The 20,825-nt window shown below is 37.3% G+C and overlaps 1 protein-coding gene across 2 annotated transcripts in view; it reads left to right on the top strand.

The window, feature by feature from the left end:
* CUBN (cubilin) overlaps positions 1-20,825 on the top strand; it is a 136,173-nt gene that overhangs the window by 86,553 nt on the left and 28,795 nt on the right. For both annotated transcript variants that reach the window (XM_065731319.1, XM_065731320.1), the window contains 14 exons: positions 168-314; positions 1,191-1,381; positions 1,639-1,822; positions 3,170-3,344; positions 4,358-4,536; positions 6,009-6,218; positions 6,506-6,646; positions 8,410-8,591; positions 9,818-9,989; positions 10,797-11,003; positions 13,647-13,796; positions 14,649-14,770; positions 16,557-16,782; positions 18,848-19,035. In XM_065731319.1, the coding sequence (XP_065587391.1) occupies positions 168-314; positions 1,191-1,381; positions 1,639-1,822; positions 3,170-3,344; positions 4,358-4,536; positions 6,009-6,218; positions 6,506-6,646; positions 8,410-8,591; positions 9,818-9,989; positions 10,797-11,003; positions 13,647-13,796; positions 14,649-14,770; positions 16,557-16,782; positions 18,848-19,035 (2,474 nt within the window). The remainder of the gene's footprint in view (positions 1-167; positions 315-1,190; positions 1,382-1,638; positions 1,823-3,169; positions 3,345-4,357; positions 4,537-6,008; positions 6,219-6,505; positions 6,647-8,409; positions 8,592-9,817; positions 9,990-10,796; positions 11,004-13,646; positions 13,797-14,648; positions 14,771-16,556; positions 16,783-18,847; positions 19,036-20,825) is intronic.

Here is a 20,825-nt window from a genome sequence, read left to right as displayed (position 1 = left end):
CTAGCAAAATATTTTGTTATCTCTAAAAATATTTCTCTGTCTGTGAGGGACTAAAAAAAAAAGCCCTTAAAAGCCCCTGCCTGAAAGTGGGAAAGCCACAGCAAACAAAAAGGCAGAGTGAAGTGATTTTAATTATTAATTATTACATTTTCTTCTTTTAATTTCAGGAGACGATAGCCTTTCTCCAGTACTAGCTACTATATGTGGACGAGAACCTCCTGGGCCAGTAAGATCAACTGGAGAGACAATGTTCATCCGCTTTGTGTCAGATTCAAGTGTCACCGGAGCTGGATTTAATGCCTCATATCACAAAAGTAAGATCTGTTTCTCTTCTTTCTCAGATAAATTTCTGTCCTACTGTTAACAACTGAGTAAGGAAAGAAAAGACTAATGATGGCATTTTTAAATTCTGTCTACTATCTATGCAATTAATCACAGAGATCAATTATCCAGTTCTCACAAATACACGTAAAAAATCTCTGACTCTTCAAACGTGAAATTTGCTATTTGCTCAACAATGTAAGGCAACAGCATGATTCAACCAGAGTAGTCACTTTCCAGAAGTAAAAAAGTGCATATGCAAAAGGTTTTAACAGCTTACTTGGAAGGCAAAAGAGAAAGAATACCCAACTAAGAGAGGGAAGTAAACAACTCAAAGCACAGAAAAAATTAAAAAGAGAGAGATATTGAGAGCTACATAAGTTCTTTCAGGAAAGCTAGCAGTTGGCAGTGGCACTCTTCCCACATGCACCCAAAGCTGCTTACTGAACAGGCTGAGTCACCAAGATGTTATGATAATGGGCAGCTGGGAGAATTTTTTTTTACCATAGGCTTGAGTAGGTGACAATGTTTTAGTCCATGTTAAAGCAATAAACTCAGACATCATGAGAGTCATTCCATGAGAGGTCCATGGCACAGCTGTTTGCTTACTTGTCTGTTAAGTCTGAAAACTGAGTTTCAATGTCAAGATGTTTGGTCTGTGTCATTTTGCAACCTGCTAAATTGTATCTGGGAGATCCTTCATTTTGTGCATTGCTTTATGGAGCCCAACTTGTCAAATATTTGCTTCAACATTTACTTTTACCTGCAACATCTTCCCTCTAAGAGACAGTTGTTTTCTTTTCTTCTGAATCAATATTTGAATAGTTGACACTAATCTTTTCCTCTTTGCTTCAACTCCTTTTTCTCAGGTTGTGGAGGCTATTTGCATGCAGACAGGGGTGTGATCACATCCCCCAGATACCCTCAAGACTATGCTCCGAATTTGAATTGTTCTTGGCATGTACTTGTAACCTCTGGATTTATCATTACCGTCCATTTTGAACAACCTTTTCAGGTTAAAAGTGAGGATGCTTCCTGCAATTATGGTGACTACGTAGAGGTGAGATTATTAGCAAAGTCCCAAACCCTCAAAGGTATTAAAGCTTCAAAATCTTACAGATTTTAGTAGCAGTGAGACAGCCCAGGTTCTTGTGAGGTGGAAATAATGAAATACCACAGAGACTATTTCTCTGTTTCTGTCTTGTTTATTGCTGTGCATTAATTAAACGCTAGGTTATTGTCTTTCTCTGAGGCTGGAAGCATTGAGATGGAGTGTGCTCAAGACTTGTGTGACTTTAGCAATTTTTTTTCTTACAGCTTAAGAATGGGCCGGATGCTTCTGCTCCTCCCTTGGTATCTGGAAGGGGAAATGGACGCTTTTGTGGAAGCAGTCCCATCTCTACCATGTACACCACCGACAATCAGCTGTTTGTCCACTTCATTTCTGACAGCAGGAATGAGGGTCAAGGATTCAAACTGAAATATGAGGCTAAGAGTCTAGGTAAGTCAAGCAAATGAGCATGAGTTTTGTAACTCAATAGATATAAATTGCAGTTTCTCCTCTTAAAGAGGGTTTTTGTTATAAATCCCAGCCCAGACAAAATGTAAGTCAATGAAATCAGATGTCTGCAAAAATGTCCTCTTTTTTTCTTTAGTGCGTGACTTCTGATCCTATCCTTGAATTGCTCCTTTGCAAAGACAACCAAATGCGGCTCATCAAAACTGGAGATATTTAACTAAAATTACCACGGGGAAGGGAAACGTTTGATTGGGAAGTAGCCTCTGAAATTAAGGAGAGATGTTCATAATTCATGCAGGAAAGGGAAAAAAAAAAAAGCCTGGAAACTGAACATTATTTTAAACATTTACTACCCAGTGCAACTGCTAAATTATGTCAGGAATGATGTACTCTAGTATGTCTAGAAAGGTGATAACATTTCTCACAAGTTTTTCTCTCAGCTGAGAAAATAACATTCCCTGCCAGAGCAAACGTTTTTCACAGAATGGAATAAAATGAAGACTCAGGTTCCAGAGGTAAATCAGGGATTTGACATTTGCAGTTATTCTACTGTTTTTATTACGCACATCACTTGGGACACCAGGAGGCCTCCTGTTAAGCAGTGTAATTAAGCACAACTAAGGCAGTGTCAGTGTACTCAAACTTTCAAGTGCTTGTTTTCTTGTTTTCTGCTCACTTTTTACTGTTGCCATAAAGAATCATTGCTAGCATTTCTGTAGAGGATTCACAAAGGGAATGGGTGAAGCTGTACAGTAGTGTTTCTACTGTTTAGAAAGCTAGACTAAAACTCTTTTTTTTTTTTTTTTGACAGAAAGCTTCTGATCAAAATGAACGTATTTTTGTAGGATAAAGGAGCAGAAGTAATCCTCATGTTGCTCTCACTGACACTTCTCATGCATTCCTTATTGCATTAAACACAGTTTTCAATCATTTTGACTCTTGGAAAGCAGATGTAGGAAATGATTCACAGTAGCAATGATGACTCTGATCCGTTGGCTTTCTAGCTTTGAGAACTGGGACAGAAACAAGGCAAGAAGACTGTTTCGTGCTTGGCTAGGAAGCCATACTGAGGAAAATTTAAGAGCAGTTTAATTTAAGGACCAGAACATTTGGAAATGATGAGAACTAGGTAAACAATAGCACAGGAACATAGGATTCTACTGCATTAAAATGATTTCACACAGCAAGCAATAAAAAACATTCAGTTTTGATGTAGCTATATGACACTGAAAGAAAACCGTTGGAATATAGTGATGACTCATATTTTTGATGCCTCACCCATTTCCTTAACACATTGTTGTTTTTTATCGGTGATCTTTTCTTTCCCAGCTTGTGGAGGGAATATTTATATCAATGATTTCAACCCCAGTGGATATACATCTTCTCCCAACTATCCGAACAATTACCCCTCGCATGCTGACTGTGTGTGGACCATAACTGCTCCTAATGGACATGCAGTAGAACTGCAATTTGAAGATCAGTTTTACATTGAACCTTCACTGAAGTATATATCCATGTTGTTTTGCCTGTGTTTCTTCAGAGAATTCATTCTAATTTTTCTTTCCCTGTTACTTTCTCTAATTCCTTCCAGAGCACACTTCCATTGTTACAATCAAAAATGATTGGGAAATATTTAAGAGGGGTCACGGAAGCTATTGAGTCACTGGTATATGTTGCAGTGCATGATATAGATGTATATGACAGACAGAATGGAGGCATCTGTACTTGAAAGGCATTTTCTGTAAAATCTGTGCCCTTGAGTCTTTTCATTTTCAGATTTTAATTGTGACTATCAACTAGTTTTAAACCTGATCCATTGCCACCACCTGTCTGCAGATTTTCAATGAGTCAACATATTTTGCATCTCACTCTCTGAAGCATAAAACAAGGCCTAGTTTCCAGGTGATATAACTTCACTGATTTGGAGATAGACCGGTATATGCCAAAAACAACCCTCACCTGTGATGCCATATCCAGAAAATAATGGTGCAAGAAGGAGAATCCCAAAAGTGTTCTTTCTTTCTGAGTTCCCAGGATAACTTCTGCAGGCTGCTGCATCATTCTGAAGGCAAAACTGTTGGTTAAGGTGTTGCAGGCCTGACTACACATATACGCAGATTTCACTTTTTATTTCCTTCATTGGTGTTATATATGTTCCTGAACTTATCAGTCATCTGAGAGACTTAATAACTGAATGCTGCAAAAAAAAAATCATGTTAAAGATGGTCACGACTACTTTATTGACTTGAGGGTTGTTCATAGTCTCACAAGGATACACTTTTGTCAGATCTGATCTGATTGCGAGCTGGGTTTAGACGAATCTTTCTCAATGTTTCTAGCAATCTTTTGATTCAAATACTGACTGATTATCATTGATTATTAACCAGTTGATTCTGTTCTGGACACAGTGCATGAAAACTGATCAAATTTACTACAGATTTGTGGCTTTATAAATTTATGGAAATTATTTAAAACAATTACTACTATACACTGAAAAAAAATTCTCTCTTCTTCTAGCTGCACTTCAAGTTACCTTGAGCTACGTGATGGTGCTGACTCAAGTGCCCCTGTCCTTGCCAAGCTTTGTGGGAGTTTGTTGCCAGGCTCACAGAGATCTTCAGGAGCTGTCATGTACTTGAGATTCAGATCTGACAGCAGTGACACCCACATGGGATTCAATGCTAAATATTCAATTGGTAATGCTTCCATTTGTCATTTTCTCTCATTTTGGAAAATATTTTGATCCCAATTAACATGTTTTTGAAATGGGACTTAAACCACGTGTAAGTGTTAGACTGACAGACACTTGCTTCTTTCAATTAGTGTTAGTGTTATAGCATCAGAATCATCATATGGGTTGCCATCAGCATGTTGTAGACCTAGCAAGAGATGGAAATATGAATAGGAAACTGCTCATAGGTCTGCACCAGTGAAAATAAAGACTGGGTAACCTCTTGTCAATGATGATTATCAAAGGAGCAGTAGCATTAAGGTGAGGTGGATAGTCATGCAGCAGAATTTAATTTTCAGTATGCAAATTAGCATCACTTTTCTAAGAAGAAATGTGAAGGGGAATGAAAAGATTAGCAGAGAGTTAGCAGGAGAAGAACAAATCAAGAGTTTCTCAATGCAAATGTAAATCAATGTAGAATAATGCTGCTAGACAAAAGGGGTAGCACAACAATGGAGTAATAAGAATTATCTGCCATCTGGGAAAATAAATATTTTAAAATTATACACTGTCAAGGTGCAAAAATAGTATTAGAAAGCACTAACAAAGATTTAAAATAAAATAAAATAAAGAAGTATGTGATCAGATCAGAAATATGGCACCTTAAAATTTTCGATAGTTTTAATAATCTTCAAAGATGAGTTGGATCTCAAGATCAGTCTTGGACTGTTAATCTCTCAAAGACAAAATAGTAGACAATATTGCTTTACACAGGACTTTGCTGATTGTGTTAAATCTCTAACACTTAAGACAGTATAGTGTCCTGTTATATTTTATGAAGCTGAAAACTGAAGTAACTTGCTAGAAAATGTTAGTGTTCTAAGCCATTGTACATTTATATGATCACCTCAGCTACATGCCAGTCATTCTAGAGCAAAACAGTAATCACTCAAAGCAGAAAGTACGTACACCATGCTTATTGTCTTGAAAGGATGTTGTGGTAGACGTACAGAATACACTGAAAAACCCAATACATTCCAACAGGGAATATTATTTGCTGTGAGCTGTGTTATTATGAGTTTATATCTGCAGGTACCACAGATATGTGAGTTTTCAGAGAGAGAAAAATGAATATACATAGTTTCCTGAGTTATGCAGTTGTTCCTCATTAACCACTCCATCACAAGAAGTGGTATCTAAACAGGAAGGGACTGCAGGAAAGAGAAGTGTGTGAGTTTATTCAAATTAGTGAGAGACAGGCAGACAGGAAGGGGTGCTTGCAGTGGAAATGTGCATGTGACAAACAAAACAAATTTGACTGACTGAATTAAAAAGAAAATGTGGAATGTTTTTGGTCAGAAAGCAATTTCCAACAATTTACCTCAGTTACAGAATAAGTTCATTGGGTCTTAGCTTTAGGTCTTGAGCTTTCTCCTAAAAGACAGCTCATCTCTCTGAGCTCCTTCAGTCAGCCTAGCAATGTCCTTGCTTTTGCAGCTCCCTGTGGCGGTACGGTGACAGGACGAACTGGCGTCATTGAAAGTGTGGGGTATCCTGGCCATCACTATCCAGACAACCTGCTGTGCGAATGGTTTCTGCAGGGGCCCAGGGGCCACTATCTTACCATCACACTGGAAGACCTAGATATTCAAAACACCTCTGAGTGTGCAAATGACTTCGTGGAGATCCGTGAATACAACGCTTCTGGTCTGAGAGTTTTTTCATTGTTTGTCTTCTCTTCCCTAGTAACTCTGAGAAACTTCACCAGAGGTTCCTGAAAGCATTCCCCACTGGATATAATGTGTCCTTATTGAATGTGCAATGTTTGCTCCTGTCTCCCTTGCTTGATGAAAGAAAGGCAAACAAAACCTTTTCCAGCAATTTCCCAGCAGTAGATTGATTTTACTGGTTTACTCAATATGGTTCTTCAGCGTAAGTGGAAATAGAAAAACATATTTGATATAAAATTGTCTTTCTGTATTTGATTTTTACAGGAAATTTGTTGGGCAAGTACTGTGGTAACACACTCCCTGATGCTGTGGATACCTCTGACAGTTATGCTTATGTCAAGTTTGTCACTGATGGATCAATAAATGCCCGAGGATTCAGACTACGCTTTGATTCCAGTACTGAAGGTTGGATTTGCAAAGCTGTCAATTACTTTCAGAACAGAAATGTATCACCCAGTATATACGCTAGTACAGCATACTATGGGGTGATATATATTTATTTGCTCTCCAAATTTGATGCTAGGTGAAGTATGAATAGGGCTCTTTGATTACTGCTAAGCCAAATCTTTGAAAGGCAAGCAGTCTCTGTAATAGCTGTTGCTTTCAAGTTGTTGGTTTCAAACAACAAAGCACACTTCTTTGCACCTTTGTCTGCAACAGTTGCTCCAAGAACCCCCTGCCATACCCTTCTCTTGATGAGGAGGAAGGTAAAGCAATGCTATAATATTCCTTTTTTTTTTCATTTTGCGAAAAAATGTTATTGTTTTCGGTAGCTTGGAGGTAATGTTCTGTTTTGGTTTGTTTTTTCATTTTAACAGCAATAATTTATTTGTTCTCAAAATTAGTTAATTTGGGAAAGGAGGGGAAAAGGGGCTGGTTGTATAGAAACTGAGAGGTTTGTCCTTCTCCTCTGGAGAGTTCTCTTCCATGAAAAATGAATCATCACTTTGTCTAAATATGCTCTCATAACATAGTTTAGCATACCAGATTGTTCTCCTTAGAGATTTTGCTTTTCTGTGAAAAAGATCTTTCCAGTCTTAACGTCGCAGGAGATTCAGGATAAAAGCATCACAAAACTGCAGAGGCATTGAGGTTGTAAGGAACGTCCAGCCATCCAAGCAGGGTCAGATGGAGCAAGCTGTCCAGGACTGTGGCCAGTTGAGTTTCAAATGACTCCAAGGCACACACTTCAATACCTTTCTGGACAATCTATTCCAATATTCAACAGCCCTCACAGTGAAAAATAAATAAAATAAATAAAATAAAATAAAATAAATAAAATAATCTGGTGATCTCCTGCGAACCCTTTTTAATTCCTTCCAGCTTCAGCTGAAAGCTTCCTTATCCTTATTCTGCTTCGGCAATATAATAACAGAGTAGGAAATAGAATCCAAATAAATGTTATTTCACTCCCAGGACACTGTTATGCAGAAGAGAAACTGTATTTGCAAAAATTAAATGCAGGTGGATACAAAGATTCCTATTCTATTCCTATTCTAAAGGAGTCCATGAGGATGAGGAAAGAGACTAACTCTCCCACTGTTCTCCATTAAACTGTATCTCTGTATTTGAAATGAAAACCAAGAATAGACTGGTTTATAAGCTTACACTATTAGTCACAGAAGAAAAATGCATATACCCAAGACTTTAAATATTCTTTCAGCAGAGTCTGATTTTATATTCTTAGCAAAGATGGAAACAAACAAAATAACTGTACTGAAAAAGTACTGCTTAAAATCCCTCATGGCTTTTTCTCTGCCTCTGTTAATAAGCAGAGGAAAAGCACAACCTTCCATCATTACACTAAGTCCCTGCCTAGTCATCTTAAAGCTAATATCTCAATACTGCCACATGAAGAGGATTGTATTTCTTTACAACAAAGCCCAAGGTTCACTCAGGCATCTGAAGTCTGACATAAACCCTTTGGAGAAGGACGTGTTAATAATTAGAGCTGCTACGGCCTATTAACATTCAGCTGCTTTTATGGCTCAATAAGAACTGAGGAATTCAGCTGAAACAAACGTATGAACAGAATAGGCATAACAAATCAATCTTTCAGGATCACTTTTTTTCTTGCATTAATGCTGTGAACTTTTTTTTTTGTCTTGCTATTAATTCTATAAACAATGCCTTACCCTAAGATATGTCCCAATATCTGGGTATTTCAGAATGTGGTGGGGATTTTTCTGCCCCTGTTGGAACATTTACTTCACCAAACTATCCCAACCTATACCCACATAATCGAGTGTGTGAATGGAGGATCACAGTGGAAGAAGGCCGACGTGTCATCCTAACAATAAATGATATGAGAACTGAAGAACACTGGAGGTGCTCATCAGATTATGTGTCTGTGAGTATTGTATGTGAAGTCAGAAAAAAACTCTTCCTAATCACTTTATGGAGCATTAGTGGATGTAATACAGCTGAAAGGTCATTTATTTCTACATCTGGTTTTAAGACAAATCATAATTTCATCCAGAGGAAACAGATAAATGAAAGTTAGCTCTGCAGGGTGGCTAGTCACATCTGCCAGTTTAAAAGTATGGTCATTCTGGAATTCATGGTCCAGGCAGAGGGGAGGACTTGAAGAAACAGGTTTCAACTTCATTAATTTAACTGTGGGTAGAGGTACCTCCCCTAGTCTCTCACGGACATAGAGATATGTTTGCTGCAGGATCTGCAAGGTTCTCACGATGCAGCCCTAGCATGGTCACATTACTCTCTGTCAGAGAGTATCTATCTCATCCCTAGCCTTTCTCCCCAAGCAAGGCAGAGTTCCCTACGTATTACATGTACCCTGGGCTTCACCAGCTTATAGTATTCAGTTTCTCATTTGTTCAGGTTAGCAGTGCAGGATTTAGTTTTACCATGATCAGAAGCTAGCTCATGTACAAATGTGAGGGAGTAAAGGAGTTCTCCCTTGTGATTTGTAGGTGATCTTCCCCTTGTTTTCCTTTACAGGTACTTTAGACAGACAGTAGGGAATGGCTTTTTATTGGATAATGAAGTAATGATCTCTAAAGGAAGATCTGTCCTGCTGGTTGATGTGCTTTCAGCACTTATTCCAAATCTCAGTAGGGAATGTCCTTTCTATGTTGGACGCTGGGAATATATTAGAAAGAAAGAAATTAAGTCCTAGGCTAAAGTCTGCATGAAAGAAACTGTGCAAATTACATCTGAATCAGCAGAAAGTGTTAAAGATGATCTTTGTGTTTAAAAAGAATTCAAATATGATCATTTGCAATGAAATAAACATGATCAGTAGCTTTAGATTGAAGCTCTAAGTATTAAACTAAAATACTGTTTTCTTTCCTAATCAAACTGTTCCAATCTTGGGAAAAGTTTGTTTGTTAAGTTTGTGTTTTGATGAAATAAGCTAGGTGTTTTTGATATTTTACTTCGAAGCTTCATCTACTCAAGTCAATGGAAGTTTGTTCTGAGGATTTGAGTAGCTCTGGGAGCTAAACTGCTGTGAGAGACATCAGTGGACTTCGTGTTAAAGAGGTGAAGCACTGTTGTATGGTACAGGAGATGCTCATTAGAACATATCTCAGAAGAGTTATTTTGACCCAACAGGTTTACAATGGCCTCAGACAGAACTCTCCCCGTCTGATCAAGCTGTGTGGTGAGGTAAATCCAGGCACTGAAGTGAAATCCTCTGGAAATACTATGAAAGTTGTTTTGGTAACAGATATGTCCCATGCAAGCAGAGGCTTCAGTGTCTCTTACACATCCAATGAAGATTCAGGTAAGTTGTGTGTTTGAATTAAATGATTCATTTCAAAACTTACTTACTAGTACATGACAAGAATGACTGGAGCACTAACAACTCTGATGTATTTTTCTCTCACATCACTGGATGGGTGTACATTGTCTTCAATTAGTTGACAGAAAAAAATGGGGAATCTCAACCTCTGCTGGCTCACAGTCCTTACTTTTGCTACTGATTATTGTTTTGTACTTAGTCTCTTGTTAGAGATGGTCTAAAGTAGGCCTTTCCATGAAGAGATCCAAAAGGCATAATTCTGTAGACTGCTTGAATAATTCAAGTGTTTCCTTATTGCTCATGGGGGTAATTAGTTTCCTGTAGCTTGTGAAAGAGTTTTGCTAACCTACTTTTGCAAGCGTAGCCTCCAGGGAGATGATTGGCAGACACTTACTACTAGGGCCTTAAGTCTTTCAAACTTGATTCTTCTCCTACGTATGCATCCTACTCTAGCATGGGTGTACTTTGCTCTTGAGGGTATGTTTCAGAAAAATCTTCTCTTGAATTTAGAATTAGGGAATGGTTAGGAGCTGAGCAGTACTGAGTTGGGGCTGTAATGAGATTTTTTCACAAAGTTAGCTAATACATGTTGTACTGATGGTGTTGTTAAAATGTTTTACTACTTTGAGTAACAGTTATTTCTTCTTTTTACACACATTTTTAAATATTTTCAAATAAATTCCAAGGTAAGAATCCCCTTGTACAGGGCAGTAAATTATGAACAGGGATAGGTGTTCTGTTTGTACGAGAATCACTACTATTTGTAAATAAATTGTATTGTTTCTGCAGTTTGTGGTGGAACTCTGATGGGATATACAGGTGGGAATTTCTCTTCCCCTGGTTATGATGGTGTTAAGAATTACACAAGTAAACTGAACTGTGAATGGATCATTGAAAATCCTTCCCACTACAACTCTTCCATATATATCTCTTTTGAGGATTTCCACTTGGAACATCATCAGGACTGCCAGTACGACTATTTAGAGTTACGCACAGGTTGGTATGTTCAGCAGGAGAATGTATTAAGCTTATCAAGATCCTGGTTGTGCAACTATGTTTGTGCCAAATGTTCACATATTTGCAGAGACTGACTGTTGTAGGACCTGTTCTTTTGAAAGGGAGCTCATATGCATGCTTCCCATATTGCCTTTTAGTCCAGTAGTGGAATTTCATACCAGTACAATGGATGTGTGGATCTTTCAGGGCATAAAATTCAAAAATAGGGTATAAATCTTTGGATTATAAATTGTTCTGTGGTGACTGCAATACATACACGACTGTTTCTTTACAAGGGACAATGTGAATTTTACCTCAGATCGCTTGGAAGAATGTAGACAGGGAGAAGTCATTAAAAAAATTATTTCATCCATAGCCGATTCTCCCCTTGTTCCTAAGATATCTCCAGGGACAGCAGAAATGGATTAAAGAACATTTTAATTATTCATAGGCTCTGGGCCACATACTCCAGCTTAGTAAACTGCAAGGTGATTCTCTAGAAGCATATCAGTATTTCCTGTGATATTGCATCACAAAATACAGAATAAAGCATTTAAAAGGAAAAACAGTAAGAAGGTTATTGCACCAGTACTATCTCTGCATCTTTGAGCAAATTTACCTATCCACAATAACAAGCAACTGGAAATGCCATTTGAAAATCACTCAGCTAATGCTAAATGTAGTATGAAAGCTCCAGCTGTCCTCTTCACTGAAAGGATGAGTCTGTAAGTCCCAGTGAGAGCAGGTTCTAATTTACCAGGAAATTGTTTCTGAAAGGTTGGGGTCTGAGAGCAGGAATCTGTTACATGCTCATATGCATTCATTTGAATGAGATCACTGGTTGCATTGCATTGGTTTATCATGTGCAGAGCCAAGGCATGCACTGCTGCAAAGCCTAACAATTCTTTCCCACATAGGCACTGGAACTGGAAAGTAATAAAAAGAAAACTCTGAAAAATATGTAACAAAATATTTCTGATCAATTACTCATCAGTTTTCACAACCTCGCTTTATTGTGAACTGTAATTCTCCAGGCAATACAAACAAAGGAAAGAAGAAAAAAAAAGTTGGTCTTGTTTTGCTCTGTAAAGTTTTGCCATTTAAATAGCAGTGCATATTCTGGCCATGCTAGTGGATCTAATTCTGCTCTGCATGCTGACAAGTAACTTCTAATAGGCAATGAAATGCAGATGGTGTAGGAGATCAGTAAACTCGGGTAGATGCTGTTTGAGTCTCCCAGCACAGCAGATGTAAATTTATGGAAAAGTTCAGTTCAGAAGGAAGTCACACTGGGACCCCAAACGAAGCTGAGATGTGTAAAATTAAGTTACCCATGTAACACAATGATACTGTATGGAAAAAACAAAAACAAAACAAAACAAAAACAATCAGAAGAAACAATACAAAACAAAGCAAAAAACAAACATAAAAAAAGGAACAATTTAATCTGTGTAATTATCTTTTAAAAAAAATTGTGTCATATTTTATCCTTGAGATTAAATGTATTTCCAGTGGTGGGCTGTGTCACTGCTTGTAACAGAAGGATGAAGCTACTCAGCTGTGTTACTTGGAATAACTATGCTTGAGCTTTGAAGAATGCCCAAAATTTCTCCTTCCCACTCTCTTGACTTTGCATGAACAGTCTGCCATTCTGCATGGAGCAAGGGGATGCTTTTGAATAGACATAGTTTTAAAACCTACACGCTGCTGTTACTAGAAAAGCAGGCTTAGGAAAGCATTGCCTAGATGTCTTGAGGAACACTATTACACTTATTTTCCTTCTTCTGAACATATATCAGTAATGAACAGGAACTGTTACTTCTACCACTATGATGGAATGAGAGCTTACACCAACATGAGAAGTGCTACTGTCTGTGTCATGCTTTCCTTTGTGGTTTTGATTATTTGAGCAAACATTGGCATTTTATTTTATTTTATTTTATTTTATTTTATTTTATTTTATTTTATTTTATTTTATTTTATTTTATTTTATTTTATTTTATTTTATTTTATTTTATTTTATTTTATTTTATTTTATTTTATTTTATTTTATTTTATTATTTTATTTTATTTTATTTTATTTTATTTTATTTTATTTTATTTTATTTTATTTTACTTTATTGCTGTATACAGAGCAGTATATGGGAAAGAGATTCACACAACTAATACAGAAGTGGTTACTTGCTCTTGGATCATATCCTTACACTGTAGAAAACTCAAAATCCCTGTTGACTTTAATGTTGGATGCCATGAGCACATAGGCTCAGTGGTCTTCCTTGCAATAAGGACCTTGGGCCATCTCTTCATTGTGCCCCCAAACTTCTGTAGACATGTTGCTGTGTTTTCAGGCTTTATGAGTTATACAAAAGTGTGCAGGATGTCATGGAGAGGAAAGAGCTCAAGATATTAAAAGGATAATTAATACAGCTTTGAAGAGAACACTGTCATAGAGATGTAGATCCTGCCAATAAGCCGTAGCACTCAAAGCATCCTTATAATAAAATAATCAGATAGAATTATTGTAATATATACTTTTGTTTTCTAGTTAAAATACAATAAAACACATTTTCCCTATGTATTCCTTTATGTTTCTGTACCTATTTTATGATTCAAAAAGTGTATTTCTTTTCTTTCTTTGCTCAGGGGACGCTGATGGAGAGCTAATAGCCAGACTCTGTGGTCAGGCTGCACCATCAGTGCCACTTGTGATAGCTGCACCCCAGATTTGGATGCACTTTGTAAGTGATGAAAACACAGAAGATAAAGGGTTCCTGGGCCATTACATATTTGAAGGTAAATGACTTGATAGACCCTTGCCTTTGCTTACTGAGTAAGATGTTGCCATTCATTTGGTGATACTGAGAATTCATACCATGGGATCAACTCTCAAAGGGATCCTGAGATGTTCCACAGTTTCTGCAGCTATTTATATCCATCTGAAGCAGACATATGCTAGCAATTAGCTTTCAGATTTATTTTCTGCTTCTTTGTTCCCATTCCCTGAACCACATTTGAGTTTTTGCAATGCACCGCAACACTCAGAACAGCTGGTTGCTCTTGGGAATAGAGGCGTAGCAGGTAATACCAGCCAAGTTTGTCTCACTTCAAATAGGCCTCCAGACTGCTAGCATGGCTGACATGCATTCTGCTACTTGAACCCTTGCACTCATTTTGAAATAGACTTAGAGCCATATCAGTGCAAATTACACCATTTTGTCATTTATGGCCTAGCCCAACTACTCTTTCTGGCACAGCTGAATTTAGCCTTGGGGGTTATCTAGACACATCAACAACTTTTTGTTTTGATTGTGTTGGACCAAGAATGGCACCAGTTTGCGTAGGAGTCTGAGATAAACAATGGAAGATAAGGCAGAAAATGCAGCTGTAAGTGTTAATTGCCAAAGGTTTTGCAGAGCTATATTAAGTGTCAGAATAAGTGTGAACTCTCAAGGTCATTCATCTGTTTACTCAGTAATTCAATGACAAAGGTTTTAAAACTTGGGCTTTCTCAATAAATTATTCACTCATGCATGTGAAATCACCTGTATCAGTCTAATTATATTTTAGTACTACTTCAGACTGAAATATAATCCAGTCTCTTGCTTATAGTGTTCAGTGTACTGAAATGTTCCTTTTTTTCTTCAGCCTGTGGTGGTATACAATCAGGTGAAAGGGGATTTATTTCGAGTCCTAACTACCCAGAGCGGTACGACAACCTGAATCACTGCTCCTGGCTGTTGGAAGCCCCTGAAGGTGAAACCATCACTGTGAGTAATAATACATGAGTGTGCACAGCTGGGAATGTGAGAAAGCACCCTCTGAATCTTGGGAAAGAGACTTGAGACAATTTGGAAAATCAGAAATGTGGAGGAATGAAAAATCTCCCTCTCAGCTTTATTTAAGGAAGAGAGTGAAACAACTAAGCTAGATGGTGCTTTTTGGAAAACAGATCCATATCTATCTCGACCTCAAAGCCATAGTGCTGATTTCTACTTCAAAACAATGGCTTTCTGTCTCTAGGAAAATAACCCATATTATTAGATGTGCATGGATATGCTCACTGTCATGAGAATAAATGCACTTTTGCACTTCTGAAGAAAAGTTACAAGACACTGGAAAGTTAGTTCTGTCTCCTAATAGTTGGAATATAATATGTTTACTGGTACAAATTACGTCAATGATGTACCCTTATATCCTAATAACTATAAATAGCCTGAGGTGCTACCTCCTTCAGTCACACTGCAGAGAGACCAATTTAAATAGCTTTAAAGCACTGCTAGATTTCACACACTGAACTACTTGACTGATCCTTTGCAGAACAGCTCAAGATAGCAGGTCTAGGTCAGAAAAAAAAATATCAGAAAAGCAACTTTCTCAAAATACATAGAAGATTTTCACATATAATGGCTTTAACTATTTTCCTGTCATGTTTTCTTTATTTACAACTACAAATCCTTCAGTAGAAATGCAAACCCACAGTCCTAATTATTCTGTTGCATGATATTTTGATAACTGTTTGCTAGTTTACAGGAAGGTGTTAGTAGAATGCAAAAGTTCTGCTTAATCCACAAATTAGTTTAAAGCAGAACTAATCTTAAATTTTGATTTTCAAAAGACAGAGTAGCCCCCTACTCAGTGAAGGCAGGAAAGTTTTCCTATTACCTGCCTCCAGTTTCAGTTGCTAGTAGAGTTCCAAACTTGAACAATTTAAACTTCATTTGTATTCGGTCTTTGCCTCAGGCTGAGCTCTTTTAGAAATGAGTAAATGTAAAATGTTACAGGAAGAATTACTGTGTATTTGCTAAACTTTTTCATCACAAAGATTCCAATTCTGGAAATGGTGGAGGCAAAAAAAGCCACACACCTCATTGGCAGAGAGCCAGCCAGGCAGTCATTAGCATACCTCAGTACTGCAACTGGAATCTACTGGAAGGACAATCTATATCTTTGAACTGGAAATCCCACCTGTGTGCATATCAACCCAAGGACAAAAAGTTATCAGTGTGGGAGGGAGACAGTGGCAGTAGCTGCCTGAGTTCCCAGCCTAGTCCATTATGTGATGAGTTCAGGCCCATAGGAACCAACCATGCAACTGTTTGTCTCAGTTTTAATAGCAACTAGCATTATTTTTAGCAACTGCTAAGTGTTTTGATTCAAAATGGCAGGAGAAAAAAAAAAAGCCTCATCTGCTTACCTAACTACTTGTACTGACATAATCAGAAGCCTTGAGAGCAGGAGAGCAGTTCAATATTTGTATTATTCAAGATAATTCTGAAGGACGTATTCAACTTCAAACATATGATTAAATCCAAATATTCCCTGTTTGGAACGTGTATGTTTCTCTTTCATTTCATTCTTTATAATAAACAGCTGCTGTTACTTAAAGCAGCAAGAGTCCAAGGAAAACTAGCAGGAAAGCATGAAAGTGGAGCCAGGCTCAGACTTCTGAGCATACCCCAGAACTGTTGTGCTAGGATTGCCACAGGACCTGACTGGAATTACTCTAACTCTCCACCAGTGTTAAGTTCTGAACTTTGATTTTGTCTGTTGCAGCTTAATTTTACAGCCTTCCACGTTGAAAATCATTCACTTTGTAAGTGGGACTCTGTTACTATCCTGAATGGTGGCTCTCCTGGGTCTCCTGTCATAGGGAGATACTGTGGAAACACATCCCCTGGGGTCATTCAATCTGGCTCCAACAAGCTACTGATTATCTTTAACTCTGACCACTCAATTCAAGGAGGTGGGTTTTATGCAACATGGACAGCAGAATCTCTAGGTAAGAGTTACTGGTTTTTTTTGATTGTTTGTTTGTTTGTTTTCCTGGTCTTACACAGCAGTGCATCATATCTACCCAACACTTTTCAAGTACAAGATGAAACAGGATTCTTCCTCTTTAATTAAGTTTGTATTACAGAACAAAATAAATACCTGTCAACATCTTCATCACTCCTGAGACAAACTAGTATTAAAATAGTATTAGGCTAGTGATTGTTGATCTCACATAATAAAATCCATTTTGGAAAGATGTACTTTTTAAGCCTCCTACTGGCAACTTCTTGATGCCTGTAAATTGATCTCATGCTCATTATACTTCCAGCAGTGGTATCTATTGTCAGCAACTGTGAGACATTCATTTCTCAAACATTGTTTGTTTCACAGTTTGATTTGATTTAAACATTTAAAACTGGAAAGAGGTCAGTTTCAAAACAGGAGCAGGCGGGGATTCTTAAAGAGCCCTTAGGACTCAGTAGCCTTAAAACTTCTAACTTTAATGGAGATGTTGGCAGTCTTTTGAGGGTGGCGTGCACACAGGATTGAATTGGTGCATTTTAAGAAGCTAACTTCCCCCAGTTGAAGCAAACTGTTGAAAATATAATCTCTTTGGATATAAAAAATAACGGTAATTTACCTTCTGCATGCTGTCCTTCAGGAGATGACTAACTGCAAGTCTAGATATGCCAGTTGGTGGCAGGAAAGAATTCAGTGTGTCTTCCTGCCTCAGCACAGAGCACACTCAAGCATCACCTCCAGCTGCAATCCTAGCTGCTGATGATCAGCTTTCCATCACTTAATGACCTAATGGTCCACACAGGCAATTAATAAGCCTGAGTTGAATACTGGTGACTTCCTGATACGAGGGAGTGTTTTCTTATGTGTACCAATAGTTACACTGTCTAAGCAGGTTTTGACATTTTTCATTTTTGTCACTGGAATTTCATGCACAAGGAAGGCCAGGCTTCACTGATGCAATAGACACCAGCATACACATGTATGTGCACAGTCAGTATTCTCTCTGTGAAGATTTCTTTTTTCTTTTAGATACCTTCCTCAACTCTCATTTGTCCACTAAGAAACTCTGGGTTTGCATTCTGGATGTATGAGCAAAACATGCCTTCACATTCCTATCCCAAACACAATTGTCACTATCTAACACTGAAAAATTAATAATAAAATCTTCCTTTTAAAGCTAATTTTTTTTTAATTGAGGAAAAATAAGAGTATTATAAAACTTATTTTTTCCCTGATCTTTATTCATCCTTTATACATATAATCTCTGAAGTAATAATGGGTTGCTTGTACTGTACACATAGCCCTAGTATATTATTCTTGGCAGGGTATCTGCAAGTATGTTTCACATTAACCTGGTTTATTTTATATAAGAACATGAGATTCAGCAGAGCCATGACTAGCTATTCCCTTTTATAAATGAATCTGTTAACAATTTTTAAAGGCATGTTTTCTAGCCCTCTCCCTAATCCCACAGAGATACACAGGGCTGCCTGGGCTGGAGGAGATGTCACTATTTTGCCCTGGGTGAATAGATATAGCCTGAGTAGATTCACATGAGGAACTGGAACATTCTCATGATATGGGATGAGAAAAACAAGGAATCAGCATAGATTGAGGGTTTTTTTCCCCAGAGTGCTTCCCTAAATGGCTGTCAGTCATTATATGCATGCTGTGATATGCAGGAGGGAACCTGTGTAAACTCAGGAGAAACTCCTTATTAATTTATTTCTGATGCTTACTCTTTATCTAAGCAATATTCAGTTCTCATTGTCAGGGGCATATGGATAGGCCAGAGCAAAAGGGTATGAAATGGCAGTGAGAGAGAACTTGTGAAGAAAATGAAGCAGAAGTAGATAGCTTCTTGAGTGAAGTTACATTCCTGCTGCAGGGCTGGGAGAAGTGAAATTAAGGAAAAGATGAGTCTGGATGGACACTGAGGCTTCCCTTTTCTCAGCCTTGCACCCACAGCAGCAAGCACACCTTCAGAGTTTTCAGGCAGCATGAACAGGAAATATTTTAACATTTCTCCCACTTGTTGCTTATTTCTCTAGGATGTGGTGGGATCATTCATTCTGATAGTGGTGTGATCAAATCTCCTCACTGGCCTCAAAACTTTCCCATGAACATCAGATGCACATGGACAATCATTACACATGAAAGCAAACACCTGGAGATGATCTTCCACAATAACTTCCAGATCCCAAATAGCAATGGAAGCTGCCAGAGCAGTTACGTGAAGGTAAAATGATTTCTCAAATCAGCAGACCAGCACTTTAAGAAGTCATGTTTCCAGAATTCTGTTTTACAGTCATGTTGTGGTTAAGATGTCAAGACAAAAAAAAAAAATCAGGAAATTTAAAGTGGAGTCCTTGTGCCAATGCAGTCAATTTGCCATCCATTTTGAGAACTCTGTATTTCTAATTTCAGCAGCACTTGAGGCTCCAACTCCAGCAGGGTCTCCTCCCCTTACATACTGCTGCAGAAATGACAAATATGAGAAGAGAATGTATGACTTCAGAACCAGGAAATAATGAGAAAATGTTGTGAAACTAAAAGACTTTTTCATTTATTCCAGTGAGTTATAAAACAGCAACGTGACACTATACTTCAACAAATTTTCTGAGCCATTCAAACAGTACTAATCATTATTTTTCTTATTTCAAACTACAAGGATAGCATTTTTATCTTTCATAGGTTATCAAGAGCCATTTATTTTCAAAGCAGTAGAATGGAGTGGACATGCTTTGAATTCTTCACAGTGTCACTTTTTACTCTGGCATTTGGCATATGGTCAGTGTTTTTGTGCACATTTTCTCCTCAGCAGTACAACTCCCACTTGCAGTAAAAGGTCAAACATAATTTGACAACACGTAGGAAGTCTTGAGCAGCTTTATATCTGATCTACATCTAGTAACTTACAAACTTCACTTGCACTCATTTCTGAAAGCTGTGGAAAAAAAATATCAAATTTGTTTTTCATATCATGCTCTACTGATTGATTACTGTAATATAACACATTTTCACTAATATAAAAATCTTAATATTACTTAGTAAAAGTGCTTTGAATTTGTATTTCTAAACTGTCCCAAATAACATGGACAAGACTTTCTTTTTTTGGAGAAAGTTGGACAATTGGAGACTTTCTCCTTAGAGAAAAGCCTGAAATATTTGGTGATGTTCATCTTGAGTTATATGAGTTATTTGAGTTGTATGTCTGGATATGAAGAAGTGCTGAGCAGATATAAGTTTCTCACGTTCATTCTAAGCTGAGCAGCCAAAAAAGGAGAAATCCAAAATCAATAGTGACTTTGCAAAATCTTGGACAGTGCACGGTTTATTTATATTAATCCTTGGAGCATTCATTGCCTCAAACACCTGGCCAGATGAATGAGGTTATTCATATACCTACACGTACAGTCTAACCCTTGGCTAACCCTTTCTAGGATGATTCCTTAGAGCAATCACGATTTCATATGGCTGTTCTTTATCCACTCAGATTTTGTTCATATATGTCAATAAAAAAAAAAAGATTAATTATTTATTTATCATATGTTTTTGGTAGAAAATACAAGCAAAAACTGGAAAATACATGTATTACTTCAGTAAATCCTTGTTGCTTTTTTTTCTTAAAGGAATGTTTGCCAATAAATATCTTGTTTCAGGAAATGATTTAAGCACTAAGAAACTTAGAATATTTATGCCTAAGTTTCATTTTATTTGCGTGTTGAAATTCAGTGTGAACCTCAAGCACGTGTTAATAATTACCCCATGGAGTTTCACTTACATGACTCCTTAGACATGCATATGATTCTTCAGTGCATGGTTTAATCAAACTCAAATTAACTATTGATACAATTAAAGTAATATTTTAAAGAAATGAATGTTTTTCTATATTATACTTTTGTGAATGACATTAATTTTAACTCTCTTTCATTTAATATTCATCATTGCAGGTGAATGAAATATAACAATAACTGGAATAATTTTTGATTAGCAAGACTGGATATAAAGAATCCAGATTTTCCAGAT

The sequence above is a fragment of the Cyrtonyx montezumae genome, unplaced genomic scaffold (assembly GCF_038088225.1).
Source record: "Cyrtonyx montezumae isolate F1298 unplaced genomic scaffold, pur_monq_1.0 scaffold_14, whole genome shotgun sequence".
NCBI classification, from domain to species: domain Eukaryota; kingdom Metazoa; phylum Chordata; class Aves; order Galliformes; family Odontophoridae; genus Cyrtonyx; species Cyrtonyx montezumae.
Note: the sequence above shows the minus strand (reverse complement) of the source record. Positions and strands in the feature narration are given on the sequence as shown.